Raw genomic sequence first — 25,477 nt, 5'->3', positions numbered from 1 at the left:
CCATTAATGTCCTTTCTACTACTTTTCCATTTGCCACTCTTACCCATGTATACTTATTTTTATCTTTCTTTTTGAAAAAGCTATTACTTATCACCATATCTTGCTCAACACATATCTACCAGTCTCTCATTTTCACCTGGTACGCCATACTGTACTTCCCAATGACACCTATCTCTCCAGCGCCCACTCTAGCATTTAAGTCACCCATGACAACTACATAATTCCTTCTACCCAGTCCTTCTACACACCTAGTTAATTCATTCCAGAACTCATTCCGCTCTTCTTCACTTTTCTCACTACCTGGCCCATACGCACTGACAAACGCCCAACATTCCCTATCCAACCTAACCCTTACCCACATTAACCTAGATGATATCTCCTTCCATTCCACTACTTTACCTGTCATCCATTCACTCAGCAATAAAGCCACACCCTCTCTCGCTCTTCCCCTTTCAATCCCAGACACTCTACCAGACATTTCACCAAACATCACTTCACCCTTTCCTTTTATCTTCGTCTCACACAAGGCCAATACATCCATCCTTCTATTCCTAAACATACTTCCAATTTCACATAAATTACTTAAAACTATGATTACTGGATAAAAAAAACTCCTTCAGTATTAGCAAACATTTAATAAAAAATCTGATATAAATTCTCATATACATAAAATCCTTGTAAAAATACAATACTCTGAGATCAAAGAAAAACTAAATATAAAAAAAATTATGGTACAGTAATTTGTATTCTTCCTATTACTGTTATTTTCCTTAACTACACAAACCAGTCCTTTAATAGGAGTATGATTATGGCAAACTTACAACAGCTGTTTAACTTAAAATGAGGTGGTTGGAGCTACTGACTGACTGTCCACCAAACAATCAGCAATCCCCCCACTTAGGACTGAGAACTGAGTCCTGGTTGAGGCGGGAAGTGTTCAGGTTTTCTAGTTAAGAGAAATACAAATGACTTTAGACATTTGTGTTTTGTTTCTACAAGAATACAAACCATTGTCTTTTTGTGTGATCTGTTCCTACACAAATAAAAATCATCGCCCATTTAATAGGAGCCTTATCCTTTGGAGGGAGGAACTCCCTAGATTCTAAATTGACTGGTCCACTTTCCAAGGATTTGTCAAGGCACTTGGTCCTGTAAAGGAGCAGGAGTGATGAATCCTGCCAACATCCTTTCAACCTGGATACTAAAATATCACTGGTGGCTAGGTCCCTACCCAGTGACTGATAAGACGGACATGGAAGAGGATATGTTGTTTGAATGCAAGATTATTTATGAAAAATGAGTTGCAAAAATTCTATCCATTCTTCCCTTCATCTAGAATGAAGGAGAAGATTCTTCTTAATGAAACTTTTCTTTAAATAAAATACAGTATACTTGCTCCTAAGGCTCCACTGCATCTGTCATCTGCTCCAGCAAATAATGGTATGACTGCTGCACCTCAAGGTAGGGAAATGAAACACCAGTTATTCTTATCTCTCATTCCAGACCTGCACCGCTACCGCGGTCTTGGCCAAAATGCTTCTTGTCTCTCATCCAAGACCTGTATCGCTACCGCTGTCTTGGCATGCTTCTTCTCTCTCATTCCAGACCTGCACTGTTACCCCAGTCTTGCCGAGATTGCTTGTCTTTCATTCCAGACCTGCACCGCTACTGCACGGTATTGGAAGAGATACTTCTTGTCTCACATTCCAGACCTGCATCACTACCACGGTCTTGGCCAAGATACTTCTTGTCTTTCACCCCAGACCTGCACTTCTACCGCGGTCTTGGCCAAGATTTCTTGTCTTTCATTCCAGACCTGCACCGCTATTGCACGGTCTCGGAAGAGATGCTTCTTGTCTCACATTCCAGACCTGCATCGCTAACGTGGTCTTGGCCAAGATACTTCTTGTCTTTCACCCCAGACCTGCACTGCTACTGCGGTCTTGGCCGAGATGCTTCTTGTCACTCAGCCCAGACCTGCACCGCTACCGTGGTGTTGGCTGAAGTGCTTCTTGTCTCTCGTCCTAGACCTGCACCGCTGCCGTGGTCTTGGCCAAGAGACTTCTTATCTCTCATCCCAGATGTGCATCACTAATGCGGTCTTGGCCGAGATGCTTCTTATCTCTCTTCCCAGACCTGCATTGCTACCGCGGTCTTGGCCGAGCTGCTTCTTGTGTTTCATCCCAGACCTGCACTGCTGCCATGCTATCTTGGCAGCGATGCTTCTTGTTTCTCATCCCAGACCTGCACTGCTACCACGCTGTCTTGGCCGAGATGCTTCTTATCTCTCTTCTCAGACCTGCATTGCTACCGCGGTTTTGGCCATGATGCTTCTTGTGTCTCATCCCAGACCTCCACTGCTACTACGCTGTCTTGGCCGAGATGCTTCTTATCTCTCTTCCCAGACCTGCATTGTTACCACGGTCTTAGGCGAGAGGCTTCTCGTCTCTCACCGCAGAACTGCACTGCTACCGCGGTCCTGGCGGAGATGCTTCTCGTTTCTCATCCCAGACCTGCACTGCTACCAGGCTGTCTTGGCTGAGATGCTTCTTGTCTCTTCCTAGACCTGCACCACTATCGCAGTCTTCGGCTAGATGCTTCTTTTCTCTCAATCTCAGACCTGCATCACAACTGCTGTCTTGGTCGAGATGCTTCTTGTCTCTCTTCCCAGACCTGCATCACAACCGCGGTCTTAGGCGAGATGCTGATCGTTTCTCATCCCAGACCTGCATCGCTACCGCTCACTTGACTGAGATGCTTTCTATCTCATCCCAGACCTGTACGGCTACAGGTCCCTTGGCCGAGATGCTTCTAGTCTCTCATCCCAGACCTGCACCGCTACAGTGGTCTTAGCCGAGATGCTTCTTGTCTCTCATCCCAGACCTGCACTGCTAACGCGGTCTTGGCAGAGACGTTTCTTGTCTCTCATCCTAGATCTACACCAACACTGCGGTCTCGGCAGAGATGCTTCTTGTCTCTTATACCAACCCTGCATTGCTACTGTGGTCTTGGCCGAGATGCTTCTTGCCTCTCATCCCAGATCTGCACCACTACACCATACCTGGTCGAGATGCTTCTTGTCTCTCATCTCAGACCTGCACCGCCATAGCGGTCTTGGCCGAGATGCTTCTTGCCTCTAATCCCAGATTTGCACTGCCACTGCGGTCTTGGCCAAGATGCTTCTTGTCTCTCATCCCAGTCCTGCACTGTGACCGTAGTCTTGTCTCATCACAGACCTGCACCGCTACCGCAGCCTTGGCCGAGATGTATCTTGTCTCTCATACCTGTCCTCCACTGTTACTGCAGGCTTGGCCAAGATGCTTCTTGTCTCTCATTCCAGCCCTGTACTGCAACTGCAGTCTTTGCCAAGATGCTTCTTGTCTCTCATCACAGACCTGCACCGGTACTGCGGTCTTGGCCGACATGCTTCTTGTCTCTGAGACATCCCAGTACTGCACAGCTACCGCTACGACGGTCTTGGCCAGGATGCTACTCGTCTCTCACCCCAGACCTGCACCGCTGCTGCGATCTTGGCCGAGATGATTCCTGTCTCTTATCTCAGACCTGAACCGCTAGCGCGGTCTTGGCCGAGATGCTTCTCGTGTCTCATCCCAGACCTGCATCGCTACCGCGGTCTTGGCCCAGATGTTTCTGGTCTCTCATCCCAGACCTCCCCGCCCACCATGGAATCGGCTGAGATGCTTCTCGTTTCTCATCCCAAACCTGCACCTTTACTACTATCTTGGGCAAGATGCTTTTCGTCTCTCATCCCAGACCTGCAACGCTACAGCGGTCTTGGCCAAGATGCTTCTCGTCTCTCATCCCATGCCTGCACCGCTACCGCGGTCATGGCAGAGATGCTTCTCGTCTCTCATCTCAAACCTGCACCGCCACCGTGGTCTTTACTGAGATGCTTCTCGTCTCTCATCCCAGACCTGCATCGCTACCGCGGTCTTGGCCGAGATGCTTCTCGTCTCTCTTCCCAGACCTACACCACTGCCGCGGTCTTGGCCGAGATGCTTCTCGTCTCTCATCCCATACCTACACCGCTACCGCAGTCTTGGCCAAGATGTGTATCCCCTTAGAATCTTCTTAAGAGTACTCTTGAACTGATCTGAGCATAGTTCTTGGGTGATACTAAGAAGAGGATAAAGGGATAACAGATGGAAAATGGGACTTCCATTAGGAGACCAAATTGCCCTTGCTATCGTGCCTTTAGAGGCTGACAAAGCATTATATTCTTTAGCCCGAGGAGCAGGTGGGAGAGTCACACAGACACACTGCGTCTGTCCTTGTCATCGAGAGAGGTCCCTTGGTGGTGGCATAAACACAATGTGCCATCTCTGTGCTTGCACAAGTGCTGAGAGAGCTCTCAAGAAGAAAACTAACAGTACAATCGAGTGAATAGGCTGGAAGATTTTGCTGAATGTGTAGATCCTGTTGTAGACTGGTCTCGACGCATGGATTGATCTCTTGAAGTAGAACAGACACGGTGCATAGAAAGATCTCGCTTTGTGGACTGGAAGTGCTGGGAAAGAACAGGTAATCTGGTTCCTAGGAGACTCGAAAGCCACGAACAAGGAACGAATCAGTGTGATATGTCTGATTGTGAGAAATCCAATTGTGGAATGAGGAAACTGTTCTCACAATGATAGATGATGAAGAGATTTATTATGAGGGGAGCTTGGATGGTCTTCATGCTCATTCTTATGAGGGAAGTTCTCACCACTTGTAAGAATGAGAACAATTGTAAGTTCCCCTTTAACGAGTGAACATCTCTCTCTTTGGGGCTGAAGTCTTATTAAGGGGATCCTGAGGTGTTCCTTGAATGTCCAAGAATAGGAAGATGCCTTTTATCCTGACTGACAATGTGTGTGCTCGGACTCATACACTGGAAGCAATGCGCACACACACTGTGTACCGATGCACCTTCCCATGAATGGCTATGTTCTTAGTATGCATCATCCCTCTTTCACATATGTGGGAAGAGATCTGTGGGGGTCACACAGGACTCACGCTGATCAGTCTTCTTTGATACAGAAGTAGTAGCGTCTGCAGGTTCTACCGAGAGAACTCCATTTGCTATGAGACAGAGTACAGGTAGAGCATGCAAGTACTCCTTACCAGTGCAAGATAGTTTATATTGCACATGGCCACTATCTCTTTCATAGAGAGAACATCCAGGAATGGGGGAAGAGGGGCACTGGCCTCCATCACAGCCGACAGTGTGGATGCTCAGTTAGGTATGTGACCAAGCAGAGGTATCAGTAGAGTGAGCACCTGGACAACATACTGAGTCAGCTCCCAAGATAAATTACCTCTCAGTATCTAAATGTTCTCCCATGCGCATGTTAGGAGAAATCGGTTGGTGTCAATATATATACGACTTCTATCAGTTGGTCTTCTTCAATATTTCTATTTGATCTATTAAAGTAGAAGTGACTGAAAAATCTAACAATGATGAGGAAGGAACAAACGAAGCTCACCTTTTAAAGGGCCGTGCAAACCAAAGAAGAGGCTCCCAAGGAGGAACAGGCCAGTGAGGGGGACTACAAGGCAACAGACAACACTACCAGGTGTTATGCCTCTTAGCGCCTCTAGGAAAGTAGAGAAGGCACAGCAAGAGTAGGAAGGCACCGCCCCACCCCCTAAATGCTCGGCAACAGCAAAACCTAATTTTACTGACAGAACACCAGCGATGTCTATGGAATGCCAAATTATTTAGGTTTACAGCAACAAACATGGTTGCCAACATGAACAAGGATGAAATGAATAACAGCAGGTTTAGAGAAAACTGTCTCACATTTAAAGTTCATCCAAAACACTACTGCATATCCTTTTCTTCTGTTAATATAACCCTAGAACAAGTATCTGCCTACCCATTTTATTCTTTTTTTCCTACAGAAAAAGCAACACGTTAACAGCTAAATGAGGCAGCCAAAAGTACATATGTACAGCTTGCAATTGAATCAAAAGTGGGAGTATTGACAACAATCAGGTGGGTGGGGCTTACCCTTTAACCAACAGCAACTAAAATTACCCCATTAAAAGGATAACAGACGTTCCAGCTTTGCCAAAATCATACTTCTATTTAAGAATGGGTTTATATTGGTGTAGGAACAATTTCTCTATGTTTAGGTAGCAAGTGAAAAGAAGTCAGTGAGCTAATATCATTAAAAAAAATCATTAACTTGACCTCTTTGTATCTACTATATATGAATAACTGTTCTTCACTTTCTACATAACTCAATCTCCCGATAAATGAATACTCTACATAGCAAGATTATAAGTAAAAAGATTGGTTATTAACAAATTTCATACCGAGATTAAAAAGAAAAATAATACTGCATGTTGAAATGATTTATAATAAAATCCCAAATAAAAATGGGGAAAACTATTTCCCTTGAAAAAATCCATGCTATAATCAATGCTTTGATTATCATCCTTTTTGATAATGATTATATAAATACTTAGAAAAGTAATCATCACTAAAATTTTACAATAATATTTGGATAACTCTTTATGCTGTATAATACTCTTGACTACCTCATAACTTTGGGTACCCTGAATCCAAAATATAAATGAGTAAAATAATACTATAGTTACTGCATATCCCCAATTAGTAAATGCAGATATTCATATGAAATGTAAAGATGATCAATTTGTTGCTGTAGCCACAATCTGTGAACTCGAAGGTACACTTTCCTCTCCAGTGTGGGTGAAATTTTCCTCTTCATTTTGGGGCTTCTTTAATTTTCGACACAGAATATCAGATGTGTGTTCCTCAAATTTCTTGTACCTGAAGAAGAAAAAATTTATACAAAGTGGAAACAACTTTATCAGTACAGCCAAGCTCATGTATTTTTAAAGTATTATTTCAAATTGCAAACAACTGCTCTTTAATACTATATTTATTTCTTCCATCCTCCTGAGGTCAAAATTATTAAGAGAATATAGTAACTAAAAATTCATCCTCAATTTTCAAGCTTTCCCTATAAAGAAAGAAAAATCCACTACTGGTAGAAGACAGAACTACGTAACTAAAACAATGATCAAAGAATTGCCTGATATCCCAACAAATGTCATCCATCAGGGACAAATAAAAGTTTACCATTATCTAATAGTTTAAAATGACCAGAGTTGAAATCCTTAAATCTTTATTTCAACTACCTAATAATTCAATATCTGGACAAACTGAAAATATTAAAGATTCTGAAAAAAAAATTCCTTTCACAATTTTTTTTTCAATACTTGACAAATGGACAAAATAAAATATGTTAATTACTGGTAAGTGTTGGTCTGAATTGGAAGTGGGAAAGATGCAAGCAAAGTGAAAAGAACTGTCCTAGAACATAAAGGATTAGTACATAAATTTCAAGCTCCTTAAACAAGACAATTAATAAATTTTGAGCTAAACAGCTCTTGAATTATCACCAAATGGATAATAAAGATAGTCAATAGCAACAAGATGGCCTTTATAGTAAGGAGTTTTAGACTATAGCGGCATAGAAGTATTTGTCTAGGTGTAAACGAGGTAAGAGAGCACTTATCCTCGGTGACCCTTTATAGCTGTAACCTTAATGTATCAAAAATGATTCAAAATATGTGAACTCTGAGCCAGTGTCAAAGGACATCAGTAAGTGTCTGTATTATGCATTTGTTTGGGAGCTTAATGATTTGAAAGCATGTGTTTACATGGATAGTACCATCAGGGTTACTAGTTACCTAGCTACACTTGCTTTGTATACTGCTAGTCACTTACATTACCACTTCCTCTCAACTCAACTTGCTGTTGAACCTTTTCCAAGATTTACTAGTGTAATTGATTGGTTTTCCCCCAGTTGCACTTCAGTATTGAATGACCTTACAGGTCCCAGTGCTGGGATATATATAGCCAAAATTAATTCATCCCATCAAATTGATCCAATTAAAAATGAGCAACTTATTGGGCATATCACTACCAAACGTACATTCCAGTTATCTCAATTTTGTGTTAATCGTAATATTTCTCTAAGAAAAGATGGTTGTTGAGGTTTGCCAAACAAGCTGTTTCTGATTTCATCCCCCTCAAAAAAGGGGGTTTCTTTTTCTGTAACATTGTCTCCATTATCCGCTGATGTGTGAACTCTCCAAGTCACTTATATAATCAGAATTATTTTGAACATCACCCACAGTTTCCTAAACAAACATATGCAAAGATACCTACTATTTCCAAGGTAGTACTGTATCCAGGGATATGTTACTGAGATTTAAGAAGGATTTCCAATTAACCGTATAGTTATAAATCAGCAAGACTAAAGTGACAACTTTCAAAACAGCTTTATAAAGGATTAGTGATAATTCACATAACATTTTCTAGAACATACATGTATGTTCAATTATGGGTGCATGAACTATTGCGTTGCTCTTTCAGTTCCATGATTTGTGGATAACTTTCACGATTCTTTTTTTTTTTTAATTGCAATCCATCATATTTACAATATAGTGTAAACTCACTACATAAAGAGTTAACACTAGCTACTAATGACATAAACAACCAAACAATATTGAATACCTATAATACCTATACCGAGATTGACACAGGCAATACCGTAAGTTATCCAGGGGCAGATCATCCATATAAAAATGACAGCCATAGCTGGCAAATATATGTAAATTTGGATGCAGTAACCCTTTACAGTAAGTAGGTAGTAGGTTGGCCAGTGCACCAGCCACCCGTTGAGATACTACCGCTAGAGAGTCTGGGGTCTTTTGACTGGCCAGACAGTACCACATTGGATCATTCTCTCTAGTTACGGTTAGTATGGCCTATTTTTTTAAATATTCTCTGCTGTCTTCATACACCTGACATCACCATTACCAAACAATTCTTCTTCACTCAAGCGGTTAACTACTGCACAGTAGTTGTTCAGTGGCCACTTTCTTCTTGGTAAGGGTAGAAGACTCTTTAGCTCTTCTAGAAGGAAACTCCAAAATAAAACCACTATTCTCTAGTCTTGGGTAATGCTATAGCCTCTGTATCATGGTCTACCACTGTCTTGGGTTAGAATTCTCTTGCTTGAGGGTATACTCAAGCACACTATCTTTATTTCTCTTCTTCTTGTTTTGTAAAAGTTTTTAGTTTATATATGAGATATTTATTTCAATGTTGTTCCTCTTCTTAAAATATTTAATTTTCCCTTTTGCCTTTCCTCACTGGGCTATTTTCCCTGTTGGAGCCCCTGAGCTTATGGCATCCTGCATTTTCAACTAGGGTTGTAGCTTTGCAAGTAATAATAATAATAATAATAATAATAATAATAACAATCAATCCCAACAAGAAAGTGTTATACTGTATATCTTTTAAACCAATAAAATAATTAAAAAGGATCACATTCAAACTTACATGTTACATAGATTATCATTTGCATCCAATACCAACACCGGTGTGGTGAGACCATGTTTTTTCTCCATGAGCCACTCCTCATGTAAATTATGAAGATCTTCCAAGTACTGCAAAGGGATTGTTTTCTCTTCACTTCGTGACCGTTTCTTTATTCTTTCATGGAGATTAGACGGCTCTGTTCGGAGGTAGACTGAAATAGGGATAAAATCTATAATACCGAACAAGACTGAATTGTAAATAAGCATAAAAATTTTTAAAAGTGGATAAACACATATTTATTAAACAGAAAATAATGCCAAGCAACGGAGTCTGTGACAGGAAGACAAGTAGAATTTGATAAAAGAAGAAGAAAAAAGTTAAAAGATACTTCTAAAAAATTATAACTTGTCAACATTATTACAAATTCTTTTCATAAATCAACTGAATCACTACAAATTTTCTATCAATGTATTTTGATCAACTATTATAAGCATGTAAAGCTTAGGAAAATAGAATATTAACTTTGGTCAGATCAAAGGTAGTTAATTATTAACTAAAAAGAGCAATGTTTGTGTGGGGGTGGGGGCACAGAGGTGCTATAAAAATTCTATTACAGCACAGTATAAGTGATATTCCAGACTATGTAAATATTTTGTATATTCTTTCTCCAAATAACAATGCTCTAAATAAGTGAAATCTGATACTGATATGTACACTTCCTGTGCTAGGATAAACAACACAAATGTGATGGAAGGGGCTACATTTGATAAAACCTTAATGTGACTTGGGTCATTTCCTGTACACAAGCCATAACTGTTACCAAATATCACCAAGACTAGATACTTTTATCCTACACTAGAAAGGCAGCCTAAAGGAGTATGACAAATTTGGAATAATTAGTACTTTTCTGAACTATACAAACCTGAAACTCTTTACACCTTGCAAAAGCTTTAATGGCTGGTTTCAGCTGACGTTTAAATAATACTAAAGAGCATAAGGTTATATAGTGTAAGAAGAAATAAGCTCTCTAGACCCATTAAAATTTACAAGTGGTTAAACCAGCATATTCATGTCTATACTGTACCTTGTGACTAAACATCAGTTATCATTATTATACAAAAATACAGCAATATAAGAGAGAGAGAGAGAGAGAGAGAGAGAGAGAGAGAGAGAGAGAGAGAGAGAGAGAGAGAGAGAGAGAGAGAGAGAGAGAGAGAGAGAGAATACTTATGGAAATAATAGCATATATATATATATATATATATATATATATATATATATATATATATATATATATATATATATATATATATATATATATATATATATATATATATATATATATATATATATATATATATATATATATAAAAAGAATTACCTATGAGATCAAGGCCAACATCTAAGTTCTTGGTGATCATCTTGTACCATTCACAGTATACAGCATATTCTGGTGCCGACACCATCTTACTACGGTAGAGATTCTCCACAAAACAATACCTAAGACACAAAATAAAAAATGTTGAAGATACATTTTACATTTGAATGGTTCATCTTTTTCCAACAAAATGTAAGCAACTTGATTACAAATGATTTAATCTCCTGATATGCTAGTCCAGCAGAGCATTCTTCCATCTTATAAGGAAATACCAGTGTTTACAATTGTGGATGCTTTCCTATACATACAAACTGACCTATTTTTCAAGTAGATCATGTAGGGTTTTGAGGAAAGGTTCATTTTCTGAAATACGTTGAAAAAAATGACATTCGTAGATAATTTGTATTTTTCCTAACTACACAAACCTTAGCTATTTAATATGGGTATTACTTTCGGCGTAGCTGAAATGACGAGTCATTAGAATTTTAACGAGGGTTTACTACCCCCCCCCCCTAGTTAGCAAGGGTGCTACCCCTCCCCCCCTCACACACCTGTGATTAGCTCACTTTGCTTAGAGGTAGGACTTCCCGGGGGACAGGGCTGGCGGGCAAGTTTGATTAAATAGCTAAGGTTTGTATAGTTAGGAAAAATACAAATTATCTACGAATTTGTCATTTGTTCCGTAACTGAAATACAAACCACGCTATTTAATATGGGTGACTCAATCCTTAGGTAGGGTGTAAGTCCCAGCCATTACTAGCTTTTGGCTTTTTGTCCGGGGACTCAGTATCTGAGTGTGTTAGTACTCAAAGGTAAGGAGTCCCCGCACCTCGCAAGTGCCTAGCTCTGCAAGGACCGCGGCCTACGTAAGCTTGTGTGTGAAGGAATGAAGTGTGACTCGTCCTAGGAAGTTGACCTGAAGTCCTTTAGATGGAATTCTAGGATAGGACGTTCTCAATACCACCTCGTAAGGGTATGGGGACGGGAGAGCATTATCTTAGTACTAGGAACACAAGGAAACATGGTTTACCTGCAGTGGTTTGAGGTCAGCTGTGCAGAGAACCCAGGATGCTGCTTTCCCCAAGAGAGGGGAGAATGAAGAAAAGAATAAGGGCCAGGCATATCTTTTCATTCATGCAGACTAAAACCAGGTAACAATGCCCTCAACCCTCTGCTACTTGTCCATTAAGGAGCCTGAGGTTTAAACCAGCTGTTGTGGGTCACGTCTTACAAGTAGTGGGCTGTGAAGGTCGTCTGACGCTTCCAAACCTCTGCTTGAAAAACCTGCGTCACCGAGTATTCTTTTTGAAGGCCAGGGACATAGCAATGCCCCTGACATTGTGTGCTCTAGGGCGACGTGACGGAGGGGGGTCGGGATTCAGGGAATGATGGATAACCCTGCGAATCCACGCTGAGATAGTATTCTTATTAAACCTCCTCTTCGTCCTTCCGGTGCTCACAAACAATGCCTGCACCCGAGGACAAATTGCAGCTGTTCTCTTAAGATAGTGCCTCAAACTCCTCACTGGGCACAGTAGGAGATGGTCTGGGTCATCTGTTACAGAACGAAGACTCAAAATCCGGAATGAGTCGAACTGAGGGTCCGGCACTCCTGGATTTTGAGTCTTAGCAACAAACTCAGGGACGAATCTGAACGTTACCTCCCAACATCCCCTTGAATGGGCGATGTCATACGAGAGACCATGAAGTTTGCAGACTCGCTTGGCCGAGGCCAAAGCAAGTAGGAACACCGTCTTCCAAGTCAGGTGGCAATCAGAAGCCTGGCATAATGGTTCGAAGGGAGGTCTCTTAAGAGACCTGAAAACTCGAACCACGTTCCATGGAGGAGGTCTCACTTCCGACTGAGGGCAGGTAAGTTCATAACCTCGTATGAGTAAAGAAAGTTCCAGCGAAGAGAAAATGTCCATTCCTTTGAGCCTGAAGGCAAGACTTAAGGCTGAGCGATAGCCTTTCACTGCCAAGACTGAAAGGCGCATTTCTTCCCGCAAATACACGAGAAACTCCGCTATTGATGGAATAGTGGCATCGAGTGGAGAGATACCCCTTCCACGACACCAACCACAGAAAACTCTCCACTTCACCTGGTAAACCCCTGCGGATGACTTTCGCAGGTGTCGAGACATCCTTTCAGCAACTTGTTGCGAAAAGCCCCTCTCTGTGAGGAGATGCTGGATAGTCTTCAGGCGTGAAGCTGCAGTGAAGCTACGGTTTTGTGAAAGATGTTGGCGTGTGGTTGTTTGAGTAGCTCATGTCGTGGAGGAAGTTTTCTCCGGAGTTCCATCATGAGCTGCAGAAGGTCCCGAAACCACTCTGCGTGATGCCATAACGGAGCTATCAAGGTCATTGAAAGGTTGACCGATATTATGGTCTTGTTGAATACCCTCCTCATCAGACTGAACGGGTGAAAGGCGTATACGTCGATGTTGTCCCACCGTTGTTGAAAGGCATCTTGCTAGAGTGCCTTGAGGTCCGGGACTAGGGAGCACTAAAGCCGCGCTTGAAATTCAAAGCTGTAGTGTACAGATCCACCGTCGGGGAACCCCACAAAGTCAGGACTTTGTTGGCTACTAGACGATCCAAAGACCACTCGGTACTCACTATCTGAGATGCCCTGCTCAGACTGTCGGCGAGCACATTCCTCTTGCCTGGAATGAAACGAGCTGATAGTGGAATCGAGCGGACTTCGGTCCATCTCAGTATCTCTACTGCCAGATGGGATAGCTGCTCTGAAAAGGTACCTTCCTGCTTGTTGATGTAAGCCACTACCGTGGTGTTGTCGCTCATCACCACCACAGAGTGACCTGCCAGATACTGTTGGAACTGTTGAAGTGCTAGGAATACAGCCTTCATTTCTAGCAGATTTACATGGAGGCACTTTTCTGATTCTGACCAAGGGCCCGAGGTCCTGTGGTTCAGAACATGGGCCCCCCCACCCTTTCTTTGAGGCGTCCAAAAACAGCATCAAATCCGGGGGAAGGACGAGAAGGTCCACTCCCTTTCGTAGGTTCTCGTCTGTCACCCACCACTGAAGGTCCGTCCGTTCTACAGGACCCATAGGGACCATGACGTCCGGGGAATCGTGTCCTTGATTCCACCAAGACTTGAGTCGCCATTGCAGGGATCTCATCCTGAGACGATCGTTTGGAACTAGACGGGCCAGGGAAGAAAGGTGACTGAGGAGACGTAACCATGATTGGGCTGGGAGTTCTACTCGTCTGAGGAAAGGATCTGCGACCCTCCTCAGCCATGCTATCCTGTTGTCTGAAGGGAAGGCTTTGTGGAGATTGGTGTCCAATATCATACCTACCATATACCAGTCGCTGAGTTGGAAGCAGAAAAGACTTCTTGAGATTTACCATGATCCCTACATCTTGGCAAAGTCCCAGAAGCTTGTCTCAGTGTCAAAGAAGGGTCGACTCTGAGTCTGCCGGTATCAGCCAGTCATCCAGATTACGGAGGAGACGGATGCCGATCCTGTGTGCCCACGAAGAAATCAGGGTGAACACTCTGGTAAATACCTGAGGTGCTGTGGAGAGACCGAAACACAGCACCTTGAACTGGTAGATCTTGCTGTCTAGGCTGAAATGTAGGTACTTCCTTGAAGACGGATGGACTGGGATCTGGAAGTACTCGTCTTTCAGGTCCAGTGTACACATGAAGTCTTGTGGTCTCACAGCAAGTCTGACCGTGTCTGCCGTCTCCATGCTGAATGGGGTTTGTTTGACAAACCTGTTCAGAGCTGAGAGGTCGATGACTGGTCTCCAGCCTGCAGACGCCTTCCTTACAAGAAAGAGTCGACTGAAGAAGCCTGGGGAACCGTCCACGACCTCCTGGAGAGTGTCCTTCTTTAACATGGTCTTGACTTCTGCCCGTAAGGCTTGGCCCCTTGCCGATCCCATGGCAAAGGAGCTCAACGACACTGGATCCGCTGTCAGGGGAGGAAGAGATGTTGTGAACGGGACGCGATATCCCTGACTGATTACGGAAATCGTCCAGGAATCGGCCCCGAGTTGCTGCCACCTGATTGCGCAACTTTGTAGGCATCCCCCCACTGGTGGACATGCAGGGCGATTGGCAATCCTAGCTTTTGCGGCCTTGGCCACTCCCTCTAGGATTTTTGCCTACCCTGGAGGACTTTTTGCCTTTCTTGTCTTTGACAGAAAAGGGCTTCGACACCGTTACCTTTGCTGCCACTGCCGGTTTCGTCATCTTGGACGGGCGAGGTTGTTGAGGTGCTGGAGGCTTATAGGGCTTTGATGTAAGAGCCCTATGTAGGAGAGAGTCCTGGTTGGACTTCCTCCACCTCTCAGCTGCCTGTTCCACATCTTTAGGCTCAAACAGATTCTTTCCCAAAAGGGAAGAATGTCTGAGCCTGCTGACCTCGACGGCTGGGACCTTCATGTGGAACCTCTCTGCCACCGCATCACGTCGTTTCAGGATGGAATTGGCCCACAAGTTCGAGACTTGGTGGGCCAAAAACTCAATGGTGCGGGTGCCCGAAAGGAGGAAGGTCTCCAGGGCCTTCCTGGTGCTCTCCTTAGAAAGGTCCTCGGATCGCAACAGGATGCCAAGAGACCCCAGCCAGACGTCCAGCCACGAACTAGCCTGCATGGCACACTTCGCAACCTTCTCCTGACTTAGGATATCTGTCGTCGAGAAAGACACTTGCTGGCTGGAGAGCTTCTCTAGAGGGACTCCCTTGGTGAGCTCTTCCACCGAATGGTGCAAGGGGAGAGCTAGGCAAGACTCCTCCATGATCTCAAAGTACCTCCTCTGGTGAATATGAGGAGGAAGGAGGAGCTTGTTGCCAGCAATGGAACGACTGGAGGAGACGAGTTCGGAGAGCTGGCCCTCAACCTTATCCCTGGCACTCTTCACCCCTTGGGACCAGGGCAAAGCCGCACTGGCCTTAGCGGGTTTCTGAGTGCCAAAGACTCGGTCCAGGACCATGTCTTTGCCCTCTCGAGGAGGAATCTCAGGGTCCAGGAACCCGATGAGAGGCCTCATCAGGGTCAGAACCTGCCAGAAGGCATGCTCTGACTCCTATGGCTCCCCTCCTGGAGAACTGGCAGCAAAGTCTCCCGTCCCCAAAGGCTCTTCTTGGGGGGACACGTGGACGTTCTCTGCTGGTCTTGTTGGCTCTGGTCAAATCCTTGAGGATGACTTGGGGATGGTTTTAGAGTCCTTAGGTTCCCTCCTGGGAGGTATACAGGACTCCAACAACGACGTCTGTGGGCTCTTCTCCGCCCCAACCCGGGACGATTCTCCTGCACGAAGTGGGGTTTCTCCCATTGGTGCGATGGGAGAACGTCTCACCTCGGTAGACTGCCCTGAGAACGGAAAATCCTTGTCCACAGGAAAGGGAGAGAAGGTCTGGGGGGAGGGGGGGAGCCTTCCTCAAGGACTTCCAAGGAGCCAGCTTGGCCCTAGGAGAAGTTACCACGACTTCTACTCCTCTCTTTCTCTTCAGTGGGGTCGGAGCTGCCATTGATTTGAGGCCTACCTCAGAGAAGGCAGGTTTGAAAGCCTGCATGACGGCTCTGACAAGGGGCCCAAACCATGGCTGCTTACTGACAGCTGTGTTATCAGAGACTCCCTCTAAAGGAAAGGGGATCGGGTGATCCTTCGGAGTAGAAACTACAACTGGGCCTGCCTGAAAAGAAAGGGAAGAAGGTTGGTTCCTGGACCTATCCGGAGTATTCCCCTCCTCCTGCGGGAAAGCTGATCTGAACTTACAAGGGGAGGGGGGGATGTGAAGATGACGACCTGGAGGCTCTCGTTCCTGTAGCTTCGTGCGGGGGCTCGCGCTGTCTCTCCCAATGGGAATCACTCTGTGAATCCCGATGGGAATCGCGCGATGGGATTTTCCCGATGGGATTTTCCCTGGTTTGCGGGCGAGCGGAGATGATGGCGAGCGCTGGCGCGGTATGGCGCGCAGGCGAGGGGGCGCGTCGGCGAGCGATGGCGCGCAGGTGATGGAGCGCGCGGGTGATCGGTGGCTGGCAGGTGCGCGATCTGGCGAAAGCAGAGGGAGCGCCGAAGGGTGTGCAAGCGCTTGCGCGCACAGGAACTCGATAGGCTCTAGAAGGTGTGCGCGCACGCGCAGGGGAAATACCCCTAGCGCGTGGGCGCACAGGAGGGCGTACCGCAGGAGCTGGGACAGGTGCGCGCGATGACACGTAGGCAAGGGCTGACGAGCAGGTGAGGTTCGAAGGCGCGTAGGATATCGCTGACGGGAAGAAGAAAGATTCTTCCCTCCTGCGCCCAGATCCGGAGATCGTGGGTGAGCAGGCGAATGCTGGCGCGTAGGTGAAGAACATCGACTAGCAGGAGATTGTGGGTGCGCAGATGTGCGGCGGCGAGGAGAACATCGCTGGCGTACAGGAGATTGCTGGCGCGCTGGTGAGCGCTGGCGCGTAGTCTCACCCACAGGAGATCGCTGGCACGTTGTCCCTGGAACAGGTGGTTTCTAAAGTGATGTCTCAGGAACAACAGGAGAGCGCTTGCGCGCCATAGCGCGTAGGCGTGCTGGAGAATGTTGGCGCACAGGGGATACCTGGCGCTTAAGGGACTTACTTACAATGTGAGAAAGCCCCTTTTCCCCTAAGGGACTAATGGCCGTTGGATAACGGGGTGCGTGGGCGCCCACAGCACGTCAGCGTCCAGGAATGGAGATGGGAGGTCAGCAGGTCTGGCAGGCGAAGGAGATCGTGAACGATCTGCAGAGAGGTCCAGGGATACAGCTGCAACGGTCGGTGCACGGCGAGGAGGATCCTCTGCAGGGGACTGTGAAGACGAAGAACCGAAGAGGCGCCTCCTAATTCCCTTGTAGGGAGAAGGAAGGCCTGTACAGCGAAGAGGAGGGCGAGCTTTCCGTCTGATACGTCCTCTGGGGGCAGCAGGCAGACCATTGGCAGCCCTCCGAAGAGGAGTCTCTGTCAGTGAACTCCCCCAAGGGGGAGAATCACCTGCAGGAGAGACCGTTGGACTTAGCTCCTCCCTCGAAGGATGACCAGAGGGGGGAACTAAGCCTTCAGCTGCATCAGGAACCATAGCAGGGGTTTGACTTAACTCGTCGGAAACCCCCGCCACAACAACATCGACAATACACAGAGGATCAACCTCTGCTACCGTCGGCGACTGTTTGACAGCAGCCCCCAACCTGATTATGTCAAACAGGGCTTCCTTGGAGGGCGAACCCTGAAGCCCCAAGGAAGCCCAAAGCTGCAACAAATTATTGTTAGAAACATTATCAGAAATATCCTCCCCCAGGGGAGGAGGAGGAGCTGCCTCGCTATGGGAGGCAACTCCCTCTCCCGAACCCCGAGGTTGGTGAACGTAAGTACGGCCTACGCTACCACTCGATGGCCTCTCGGGAGAGACCAATCGAGTGGGAGCTTCGGAGGAGGTTCGGGCTATGGAAGAAGTCCTTGGGATTTTCTCTCTTCAAGAAAACACCTGGAGGAGAAATATCCCGTTTGGACTTCTTCCGGCGCCGGGAAAACCTCTCCTGAGCTAATCACAGATGTGTGAGGGGGGGAGGGGTAGCAAGTTACCCCTCCCTACCCCCTCGCTAGGGTAGTAAACCCTCGTTAAAATTCTAATGGCTCGTCATTTCAGCTACGCCATAAGTAATATGACAAATTCGAAGATAATTTGTATTTTTCCTAACCATTCAAACCTTAGCTATTTACAGAGGGTTTACCTTTTAGCGCAGCTGAAATGACGAGCCAATAGTTTTAACGAGGGTTAATTAGCCCCTCGCTAGTTAGCGGGGGGTGGGGAAGGGTAGCTTGCTACTCCTCCCCCCTCCACACACCGGTGACTTGCTTCACTTCACTTTGAGGTAGGACTTGACTTGGGGGTCAGGGATGGCGGGCACATATGTGTAAATAGCTAAGGTTTGTATGGTTAGGAAAAATACAAATCATCTTCGAATTTGTCATTTGTTCCGTAACCGAAATACAAACCACGCTATTTACAGAGGGTGACTTACCCCTTAGGAAGGATGGAAAGTCCCCAGCCTTACTGACTTCGGCTTGCCCGGGGGCTCGATCCCTCAGTGAGCAGCACTAGAGAGAGGGAGCCCCTGTACCTCACAAGTTCCTAGCATCGCTAGGAACGAGTGGCCTACATAAGCAGTGTGAGGAGGAGAGAGTGACTCGTCCTATGAAGTTGACCTTCAGGTAGTGGGCTGTGAAGGTCGTTTGACGCTTCCAGACCCCAGCTTGAAGTACCTGCGTCACAGAGAAGTTTCTCTTGAAGGCCAGGGATGTAGCAATACCCCTGACATGGTGGGCCCGAGGGCGACGTGACGGAGGAGGGTCAGGATTCAGGGCATGGTGGATAACCCTTCGAATCCAAGCTGAGATGGTGTTCTTGGTGACCCTCTTCTTTGTCCTGCCTGTGCTCACAAACAAAGCTCGCACATGAGGACGGACTGCAGCCGTTCTCTTCAATAGTGCCTCAGACACCTCACAGGACATAATAGCAGCTGGTCTGGGTCGTTTGTTACAGAACGGAGACTCGCGATCCTGAAAGAGTCGAACCGAGGATCCGGCACTCCAGGATTCTGAGTCTTGGCCACAAACTCAGGGACGAACCTGAACGTTACCTCCCCCATCCCCTTGGATGGGCGATGTCGTACAAGAGACCATGAAGTTCACTAACTCGCTTGGCCGAAGCCAAGGCGAGTAGGAAAGCCGTCTTCCAAGACAGGTGGCGATCGGAGGCCTGGCGTAATGGCTCTAAGGGAGGTCTCTTAAGAGACCTGAGGACTCGAACCACGTTCCAAGGAGGGGGTCTCACTTCCGACTGGGGGCAGGTAAGCTCATAGCAACGTATGAGTAAAGAGAGTTCTAGCGATGAAGAAATATCCACGCCCTTCAATCTGAAGGCCAAGCTTGAGGCTGAGCGATAGCCTTTCACTGCCGAGACAGAAAGGCGCATTTCTTCTCACAGATACACGAGGAAGTCCGCTATTGCTGGAATAGTGGCATCGAGCGGAGACATACCCCTTCCACGACACCAACCACAAAAAACTCTCCACTTTGCTTGGTAGACTCCCTCAGAGGACCTTCGCAGGTGCCGAGACATTCTCTCCGCAACCTGTTGCGAAAAGCCTCTCTCCGCGAGGAGACGCTGGATAGTCTCCAGGCGTGAAGCTGAAGCGAGGCTACGGCCCTGTGAGGGACGCTGGAGTGGGGTTGTCTGAGAAGCTTGTGTCGTGGAGGAAGCTCCCTTGGGAGTTCCGTCAGGAGTTGCAGAAGGTCCGGAAACCATTCCGCGTGATGCCATAGCGGAGCTACCAGTCATGGAACAGTTGACCGATAGTCTGGTCCTGTTGAGCACCCATCTCATCAGACAGAACGGTGGGAAGGTGTACACGTCGATGTTGTCCCACCGTTGCTGGAAAGCATCTTGCCAGAGTGCCTTGGGGTCCGGGACTGGTGTGCAGTACAGGGGCAGCTTGAAGTTCAAGGCTGTCGCGAACAAGTCCACAGTCGGGGAACCCCACAAAGTCAGGACTTTGTTGGCTATCTGAGGATCCAAAGACCACTCGTTACTCACTATCTGCTAACCCCTGCTCAGACTGTCGGCGAGAACATTCCTCTTGCCAGGAATGAAGCGAGCTGATAGTGTTATCGAGTGGGTTTCGGTCCACCTCAGAGTCTCTACTGCAAGATGGGATAGCTGTTGCGAAAAAGTGCCTCCCTGCTTGTTGATATAAGCCACTACCGTGGTGTTGTCGCTCATCACCACCACGGAGTGACCGGCCAGGGACCGTTGGAACTGCTGAAGAGCCAGAAAGACGGCCTTCAATTCTGGCAGGTTGATGTGTAGGCACTTTTCTGATTCTGACCAAAGGCCTGAGGCCCTCTGGTTCAGAACGTGCACCCCCCACCCTTCTTTTGACGCGTCCGAAAACAGAGTCAATTCCGGGGGAGGACGAGAAGACTTACTCCCTTCCGCAGGTTCTCGTCGGCCAGCCACCACCGAAAGTCCGTCTGTTCCAGAGACCCCATTGGGATCTGAATGTCCGGGGAATCGGATCCTTGATTCCACCGGGACTTGAGCCGCCATTGAAGGGATCTCATCCTGAGGCGGCTGTTTGGAACCAGAACGGGCCAGGGAGGATAGGTGGCCTAAGAGACGCAACCACGATTGGGCGGGGAGTTCTTTTCGCCTGAGGAAGGGTTCCGCCACCCTCCTCAGCCTTGCTATCCGGTCGTCTGGTGGAAAGGCTTTGTGGAGATTGGTGTCTATTAGCATGCCTAGATAAACCAGTCGTTGGGACGGCTGCAGAGAGGACTTCTCAAGGTTTACCACGATCCCCAGATCCTGGCAAAGATCCAGAAGCCTGTCTCGGTGCCGAAGAAGGGTCGACTCCGAGTCTGCTAGGATCAGCCAATCGTCCAGGTAATGAAGGAGACGAATGCCGTTCCTGTGCGCCCAAGATGAAATCAGGGTGAACACTCTGGTGAACACCTGAGGAGCTGTGGAGAGACAGAAACACAGCACCTTGAACTGGTAGATCTTGTTGTCTAGGCAGAATCTCAGGTACTTCCTGGAAGACGGATGGATTGGGATCTGGAAGTACGCGTCCTTTAGATCCAGTGTACACATGAAGTCTTGTGGTCTCACCGCAAGTCTGACCGTGTCTGCTGTCTCCATGCTGAACCGGGTTTGTTTGACAAACCTGTTCAGAGCTGAGAGATCGATGATGGGTCTCCAGCCTCCAGTAGCCTTCTCTACAAGAAAGAGTCGACTGAAGTAGCCTGGGGAGCCGTCCATGACCTCCTGGAGAGCACCCTTCTCGAGCATGGTCTCGACTTCTGCCTGAAGGGCCAGCCCCTTTGCTGATCCCGTGGCATAGGAGCTCAACGACACTGGATTCGCTGTCAGGGGAGGTTGAGATGTTGTGAACGGGACGCGATAACTTTGGCCGATCACAGAGACCGTCCAAGCATCGGCCCCGTGTTGCCGCCACCTGCGGACGCAACGTTGAAGGCATCCCCCCACAGGTGGACATGCAGGGGGACTGCCACCCCTAGGGCTTGCGGCCACGGCCGCCCCCCCTAGGAGTCTTGCCTCCCCTGGAGGACTTACCGCCCCTCTTGACCTTGGCTGGAAAGGGCTGGGGCTTAGACACCACTTTCTTAGCTGCCGGTGCCTGTTTGGGAGCCTTACGAGGCTGTTGCTGCTGTTGTGGCGGGGCTGGAGGCTTATAGGGCCGAGTTGTAAGGGCCCTGTAGAGGAGGGAGTCCGTGCTGGATTTCCTCCACCTCTCAGCCGTTCGCTCATGTCTTGAGGCTCAAACAGGCAATTCCCCAGAAGGGAAGCATGTCGGAGCCTACACACATCTACGGCGGGGACCTTTGGATGGAATCTCTCTGACACAGCATCGCGACGCTTCAACACCGAGTTGGCCCACAGGGTGGTAACCTGGTGCGCCAAAAACTCGATGGAGCGGGTTCCCGAGGGCAAGAAGGTCTCTAGGGCCTTCCTATTGGTCTCCTTGGACAAGTCCTCCGATCGCAATAGGATGCCCAGAGATCCTAGCCAGAAGTCCAGCCACGAAGTGGCCTGCATGGCACACTTAGCGACCTTCTCGTGGTTAAGAATTTCTGCCGCCGAGAACGACACCTGCCGGGCAGAGAGTTTCTCAAGGGGAACTCCCTTCGCCAGCTCCTCCACAGAGTGATGGAGAGGAAGAGCGAGGTTGTGCTCACCCAGGATCTCGAAATACCTCCTCTGCTGGAGGCGAGGAGGAGGGATGAGCTTGTTCCCGGCAGTGGAACGACTGGAGGAGGCAAGAAGTGCGAGCTGAGCGTTGGCCCTAGCCCTGGCACTCTTCAGCCCCCGAGACCAGGGCAGAGCTGCACTGGTCTTAGGGGCCTTCCGAACGTCAAACACTTCATCCAGAATCGTGTCTTTGCCTTCACAGGGGGCGATGACTGGATCCGTAATCCTGTTAAGTTGCCTTATCAGGCTTAGGACCTGCCAGAAGGCATGTTCGGATTCTTGCTGTTCTCCTCCCTGCGGGCTGGCAGCTAAGTCTCCTGCCCCAGGAATCTCTTCCTGGGGTGATACGTGGACATTCCCCTGGGTAGTCGTGGGTTCCTGACGAATCCTTGCAAAGGATTTAGGGACGGGCTTGGAATCCTTGGATTCCCTCCTGGGAGGGATACAGGATCCCAACAACGAGGTTCGAGGGGCCCCTTCCTCACGAGACGATTCTCCTGCCTGAAGCGAAGTCTCCCCCTCTGGTGCCGAGGGGAAGACTACCGCCCCACTGGACTCACCTGAGGACGGAAAGGCCTCGTCCACGGGAGAAGGAGAGAGTGCTCGTGCATGAGAAGGGACCTTCGTGACCGACCTCTTGGGAACCAACTTCGCCCTGGGGGAAGTCACCACGAAGTCCACTCCTCTCTTTCTCTTCAGCGTAGGAGAGACAGCCGTTGGTTTGTTACCCTGGCCGGCGAGTGCTGGTTTCATAATCCTCACTAACGCCCGTGCCAGAGGACCAAACCAAGTCTGCTGCTCCAAGGACACAGAGTCCGAAATCCTCGCTAAAGGGAAAGGGATCGGGCGATTCTTTGGAGTGGACACGACGGTACCTGCCTGAAAAGAAGTTGGGGAAGAATGATGTACTAACCTCTCCTCGTCCTGCACTACCAACCTGTGTTTGGATGGAGGTGATCCCGAGTGCCGTCTAGGAGCACGCGTTCCTGCTATTACCACCGGCTGCGGAATTCGCCGCGAACGATGGTCGCGCGAGGGCGAATGGTTGCGCGAAGGCGAATGGTCGCGCGGGAGCACAGGTGGATGATCGCGCGGGCGCACAGGCGAGCGGTCGCGCGGGCGAGTGGGCGCGAGGGTGGGCAGGTAAATGAACGCGTGTCCGAGGCGACGAACGCAAGCGTTGGCGCGACGGCGAGGGAACGCGCTGCCGCGTAGGTGAGGAAGATCGCTGGCGATGTAGATCCACAGGTGATCGATGATGAGCTGGTGAGTGCAGTCGCTCAAGTTGGCGATGGCGCGATGTGGCATGTCGACGCACTGGCGTGCGATGGTGAGCAGCATGCGCAGGTGAATGACCGCGTAATGGTAAGCGATGGCGAGCAGCATGCGCAGGTGAATGATCGCGTGATGGGGTGCGATGGTGATCAGCATGCGCAGGAGGGCGATCGTGCAGGGGCGAGCGATGGCGAGCAGCATGCGCAGGAGGGCGATCGCGTGATGGGGTGCGATGGTGATCAGCATCCGCAGGAGGGTGATCATGCAGGGTCGAGCGATGGCGAGCAGCATGCGCAGGAGGGCGATCGTGCAATGGCGAGCGATGGCAAGCAGCATGCGCAGGCGGGCAATCGCGCGATGGCGAGCAGCATGCGCAGGCGGGCGATCGCGCGATGGAGAGCTAGAAGCTGGCGAACCATGTTCCTTCAGGAGCGTTGGAGAACGTTGGCGCGCTGACTGTCGCTGTTGAATAGGCGATACTAAGATCGCCTGTGCGCACTGGCAAGCAGGTGAACGCTGGCGAGGAGGTGATCGCTGGCGCGTAGGTGATCGCTGGCGAGCAGAAGGTCGACGCGTGTCATGTGAAAGGACAGGTGGCGCGGCGCGTTCACGAGCAGGAACTGGGAGATCGCTGGCGCGTTGGCGAACATGTGTTTTTGACACACGCGCAGCACGATGTTGCGAAGCCACAGGACCAGGCAGATGGTGAGCAGGGAGTTCAGCAGGAACTAAAGGGTGGTCAGAGACCGCAGGGCGATGGTCCTCAAATGAGCGCTGACGCTCGGAAGAGAGCTGACGAGCAGGAGAGCGCTGGCGAGGGGGGCGAACATCAGGAAAGAGCCGACGAGCAGGTGAGCGTCGGCGAGCAGGAGAGCGCTGAAGATCAGGAGAGCGCTTGTGCGCTAGCACTGCTCGCGTAAGAGAAGGATCCCTTAGCCCCGAAGGGACCGTTGCCCGTCGGGTGACAAGTTCTCCAGAAGGCGAAGATCTGGCAGGAGATGGTGAGCGGTCTGCAGAGAGGTTTAAGGAGGGCGGAGCTGTAGGTTGAGGCTGACGAGGAGAGTCCCCCCTGGAGGATGAAGACCCAAAAAGGCGCCTCTTAGTCCCCCTGTATGGGGAAGGGAGGCCCTCGCGGCGTAGCGGACGGAGAGCCTTACGGTGGAGGCGGCCTCGGGGAAGATCGTCGGGACCATCGGTCCTCCGAAGGGGAGTCTCCGTTAAAGCACTTCCCTCAGAAGGAAGCTGAGCAGCAGCCGAGACCGAAGGACTCACTTCCCCCTTCGAAGGATGTACGGAAGGAGGAGGAGAGTCTTTAGCACCATCAACCGCAACAGCACCTGCGGCGGAAGGCCCAGCCACGCCGGAGGCCTCTGTCACCACGACGTCGACAATAGACAGAGGGTCTACCTCTGCTACCGCCGGCGACTGCTTAACAGCGGCCCCCAACGAGACAAGGTCAATAAGAGCGACCCTGGAGGGCAAGCCCTTAAGCCCCAGGGACAACCAAATCTGTAAAAGATCATCACAGGATAAGGCATTATCAATAACCTCCCCCGGAGGAGGAGGGGGAACTGCCTCGCTATGGGAGGCGACGCCCTCTCCCCCCACCGAAGGTCGGGAAACAGAATAAGGGCCTGCGCTCCCACTCGGCCGACTCTCCTTAGCAGGCGGACGAGGGGGAGCTTCGGAGGAGG

General features: G+C 48.6%; 1 protein-coding gene across 1 annotated transcript in view; it reads right to left on the bottom strand.

Annotated features, from left to right (window-relative positions):
- Positions 1–615: 615 nt before the first annotated feature.
- LOC137625850 (deoxynucleoside kinase-like) overlaps positions 616–25,477 on the bottom strand; it is a 44,956-nt gene continuing 20,094 nt past the window's right edge. The window contains exons 4-6 of the mRNA XM_068356752.1: positions 10,746–10,864; positions 9,386–9,575; positions 616–6,799 (exon numbers count right to left, since the gene is read on the bottom strand). Of these exons, the coding sequence (XP_068212853.1) occupies positions 6,658–6,799; positions 9,386–9,575; positions 10,746–10,864 (451 nt within the window). The 3' untranslated portion in view covers positions 616–6,657. The remainder of the gene's footprint in view (positions 6,800–9,385; positions 9,576–10,745; positions 10,865–25,477) is intronic.

The sequence above is a fragment of the Palaemon carinicauda genome, chromosome 33 (genome assembly GCF_036898095.1).
Source record: "Palaemon carinicauda isolate YSFRI2023 chromosome 33, ASM3689809v2, whole genome shotgun sequence".
Lineage (NCBI taxonomy): Eukaryota > Metazoa > Arthropoda > Malacostraca > Decapoda > Palaemonidae > Palaemon > Palaemon carinicauda.
The sequence above is the reverse complement of the archived record's forward strand: the minus strand, read 5'-3'. Positions and strand labels throughout refer to the sequence as shown.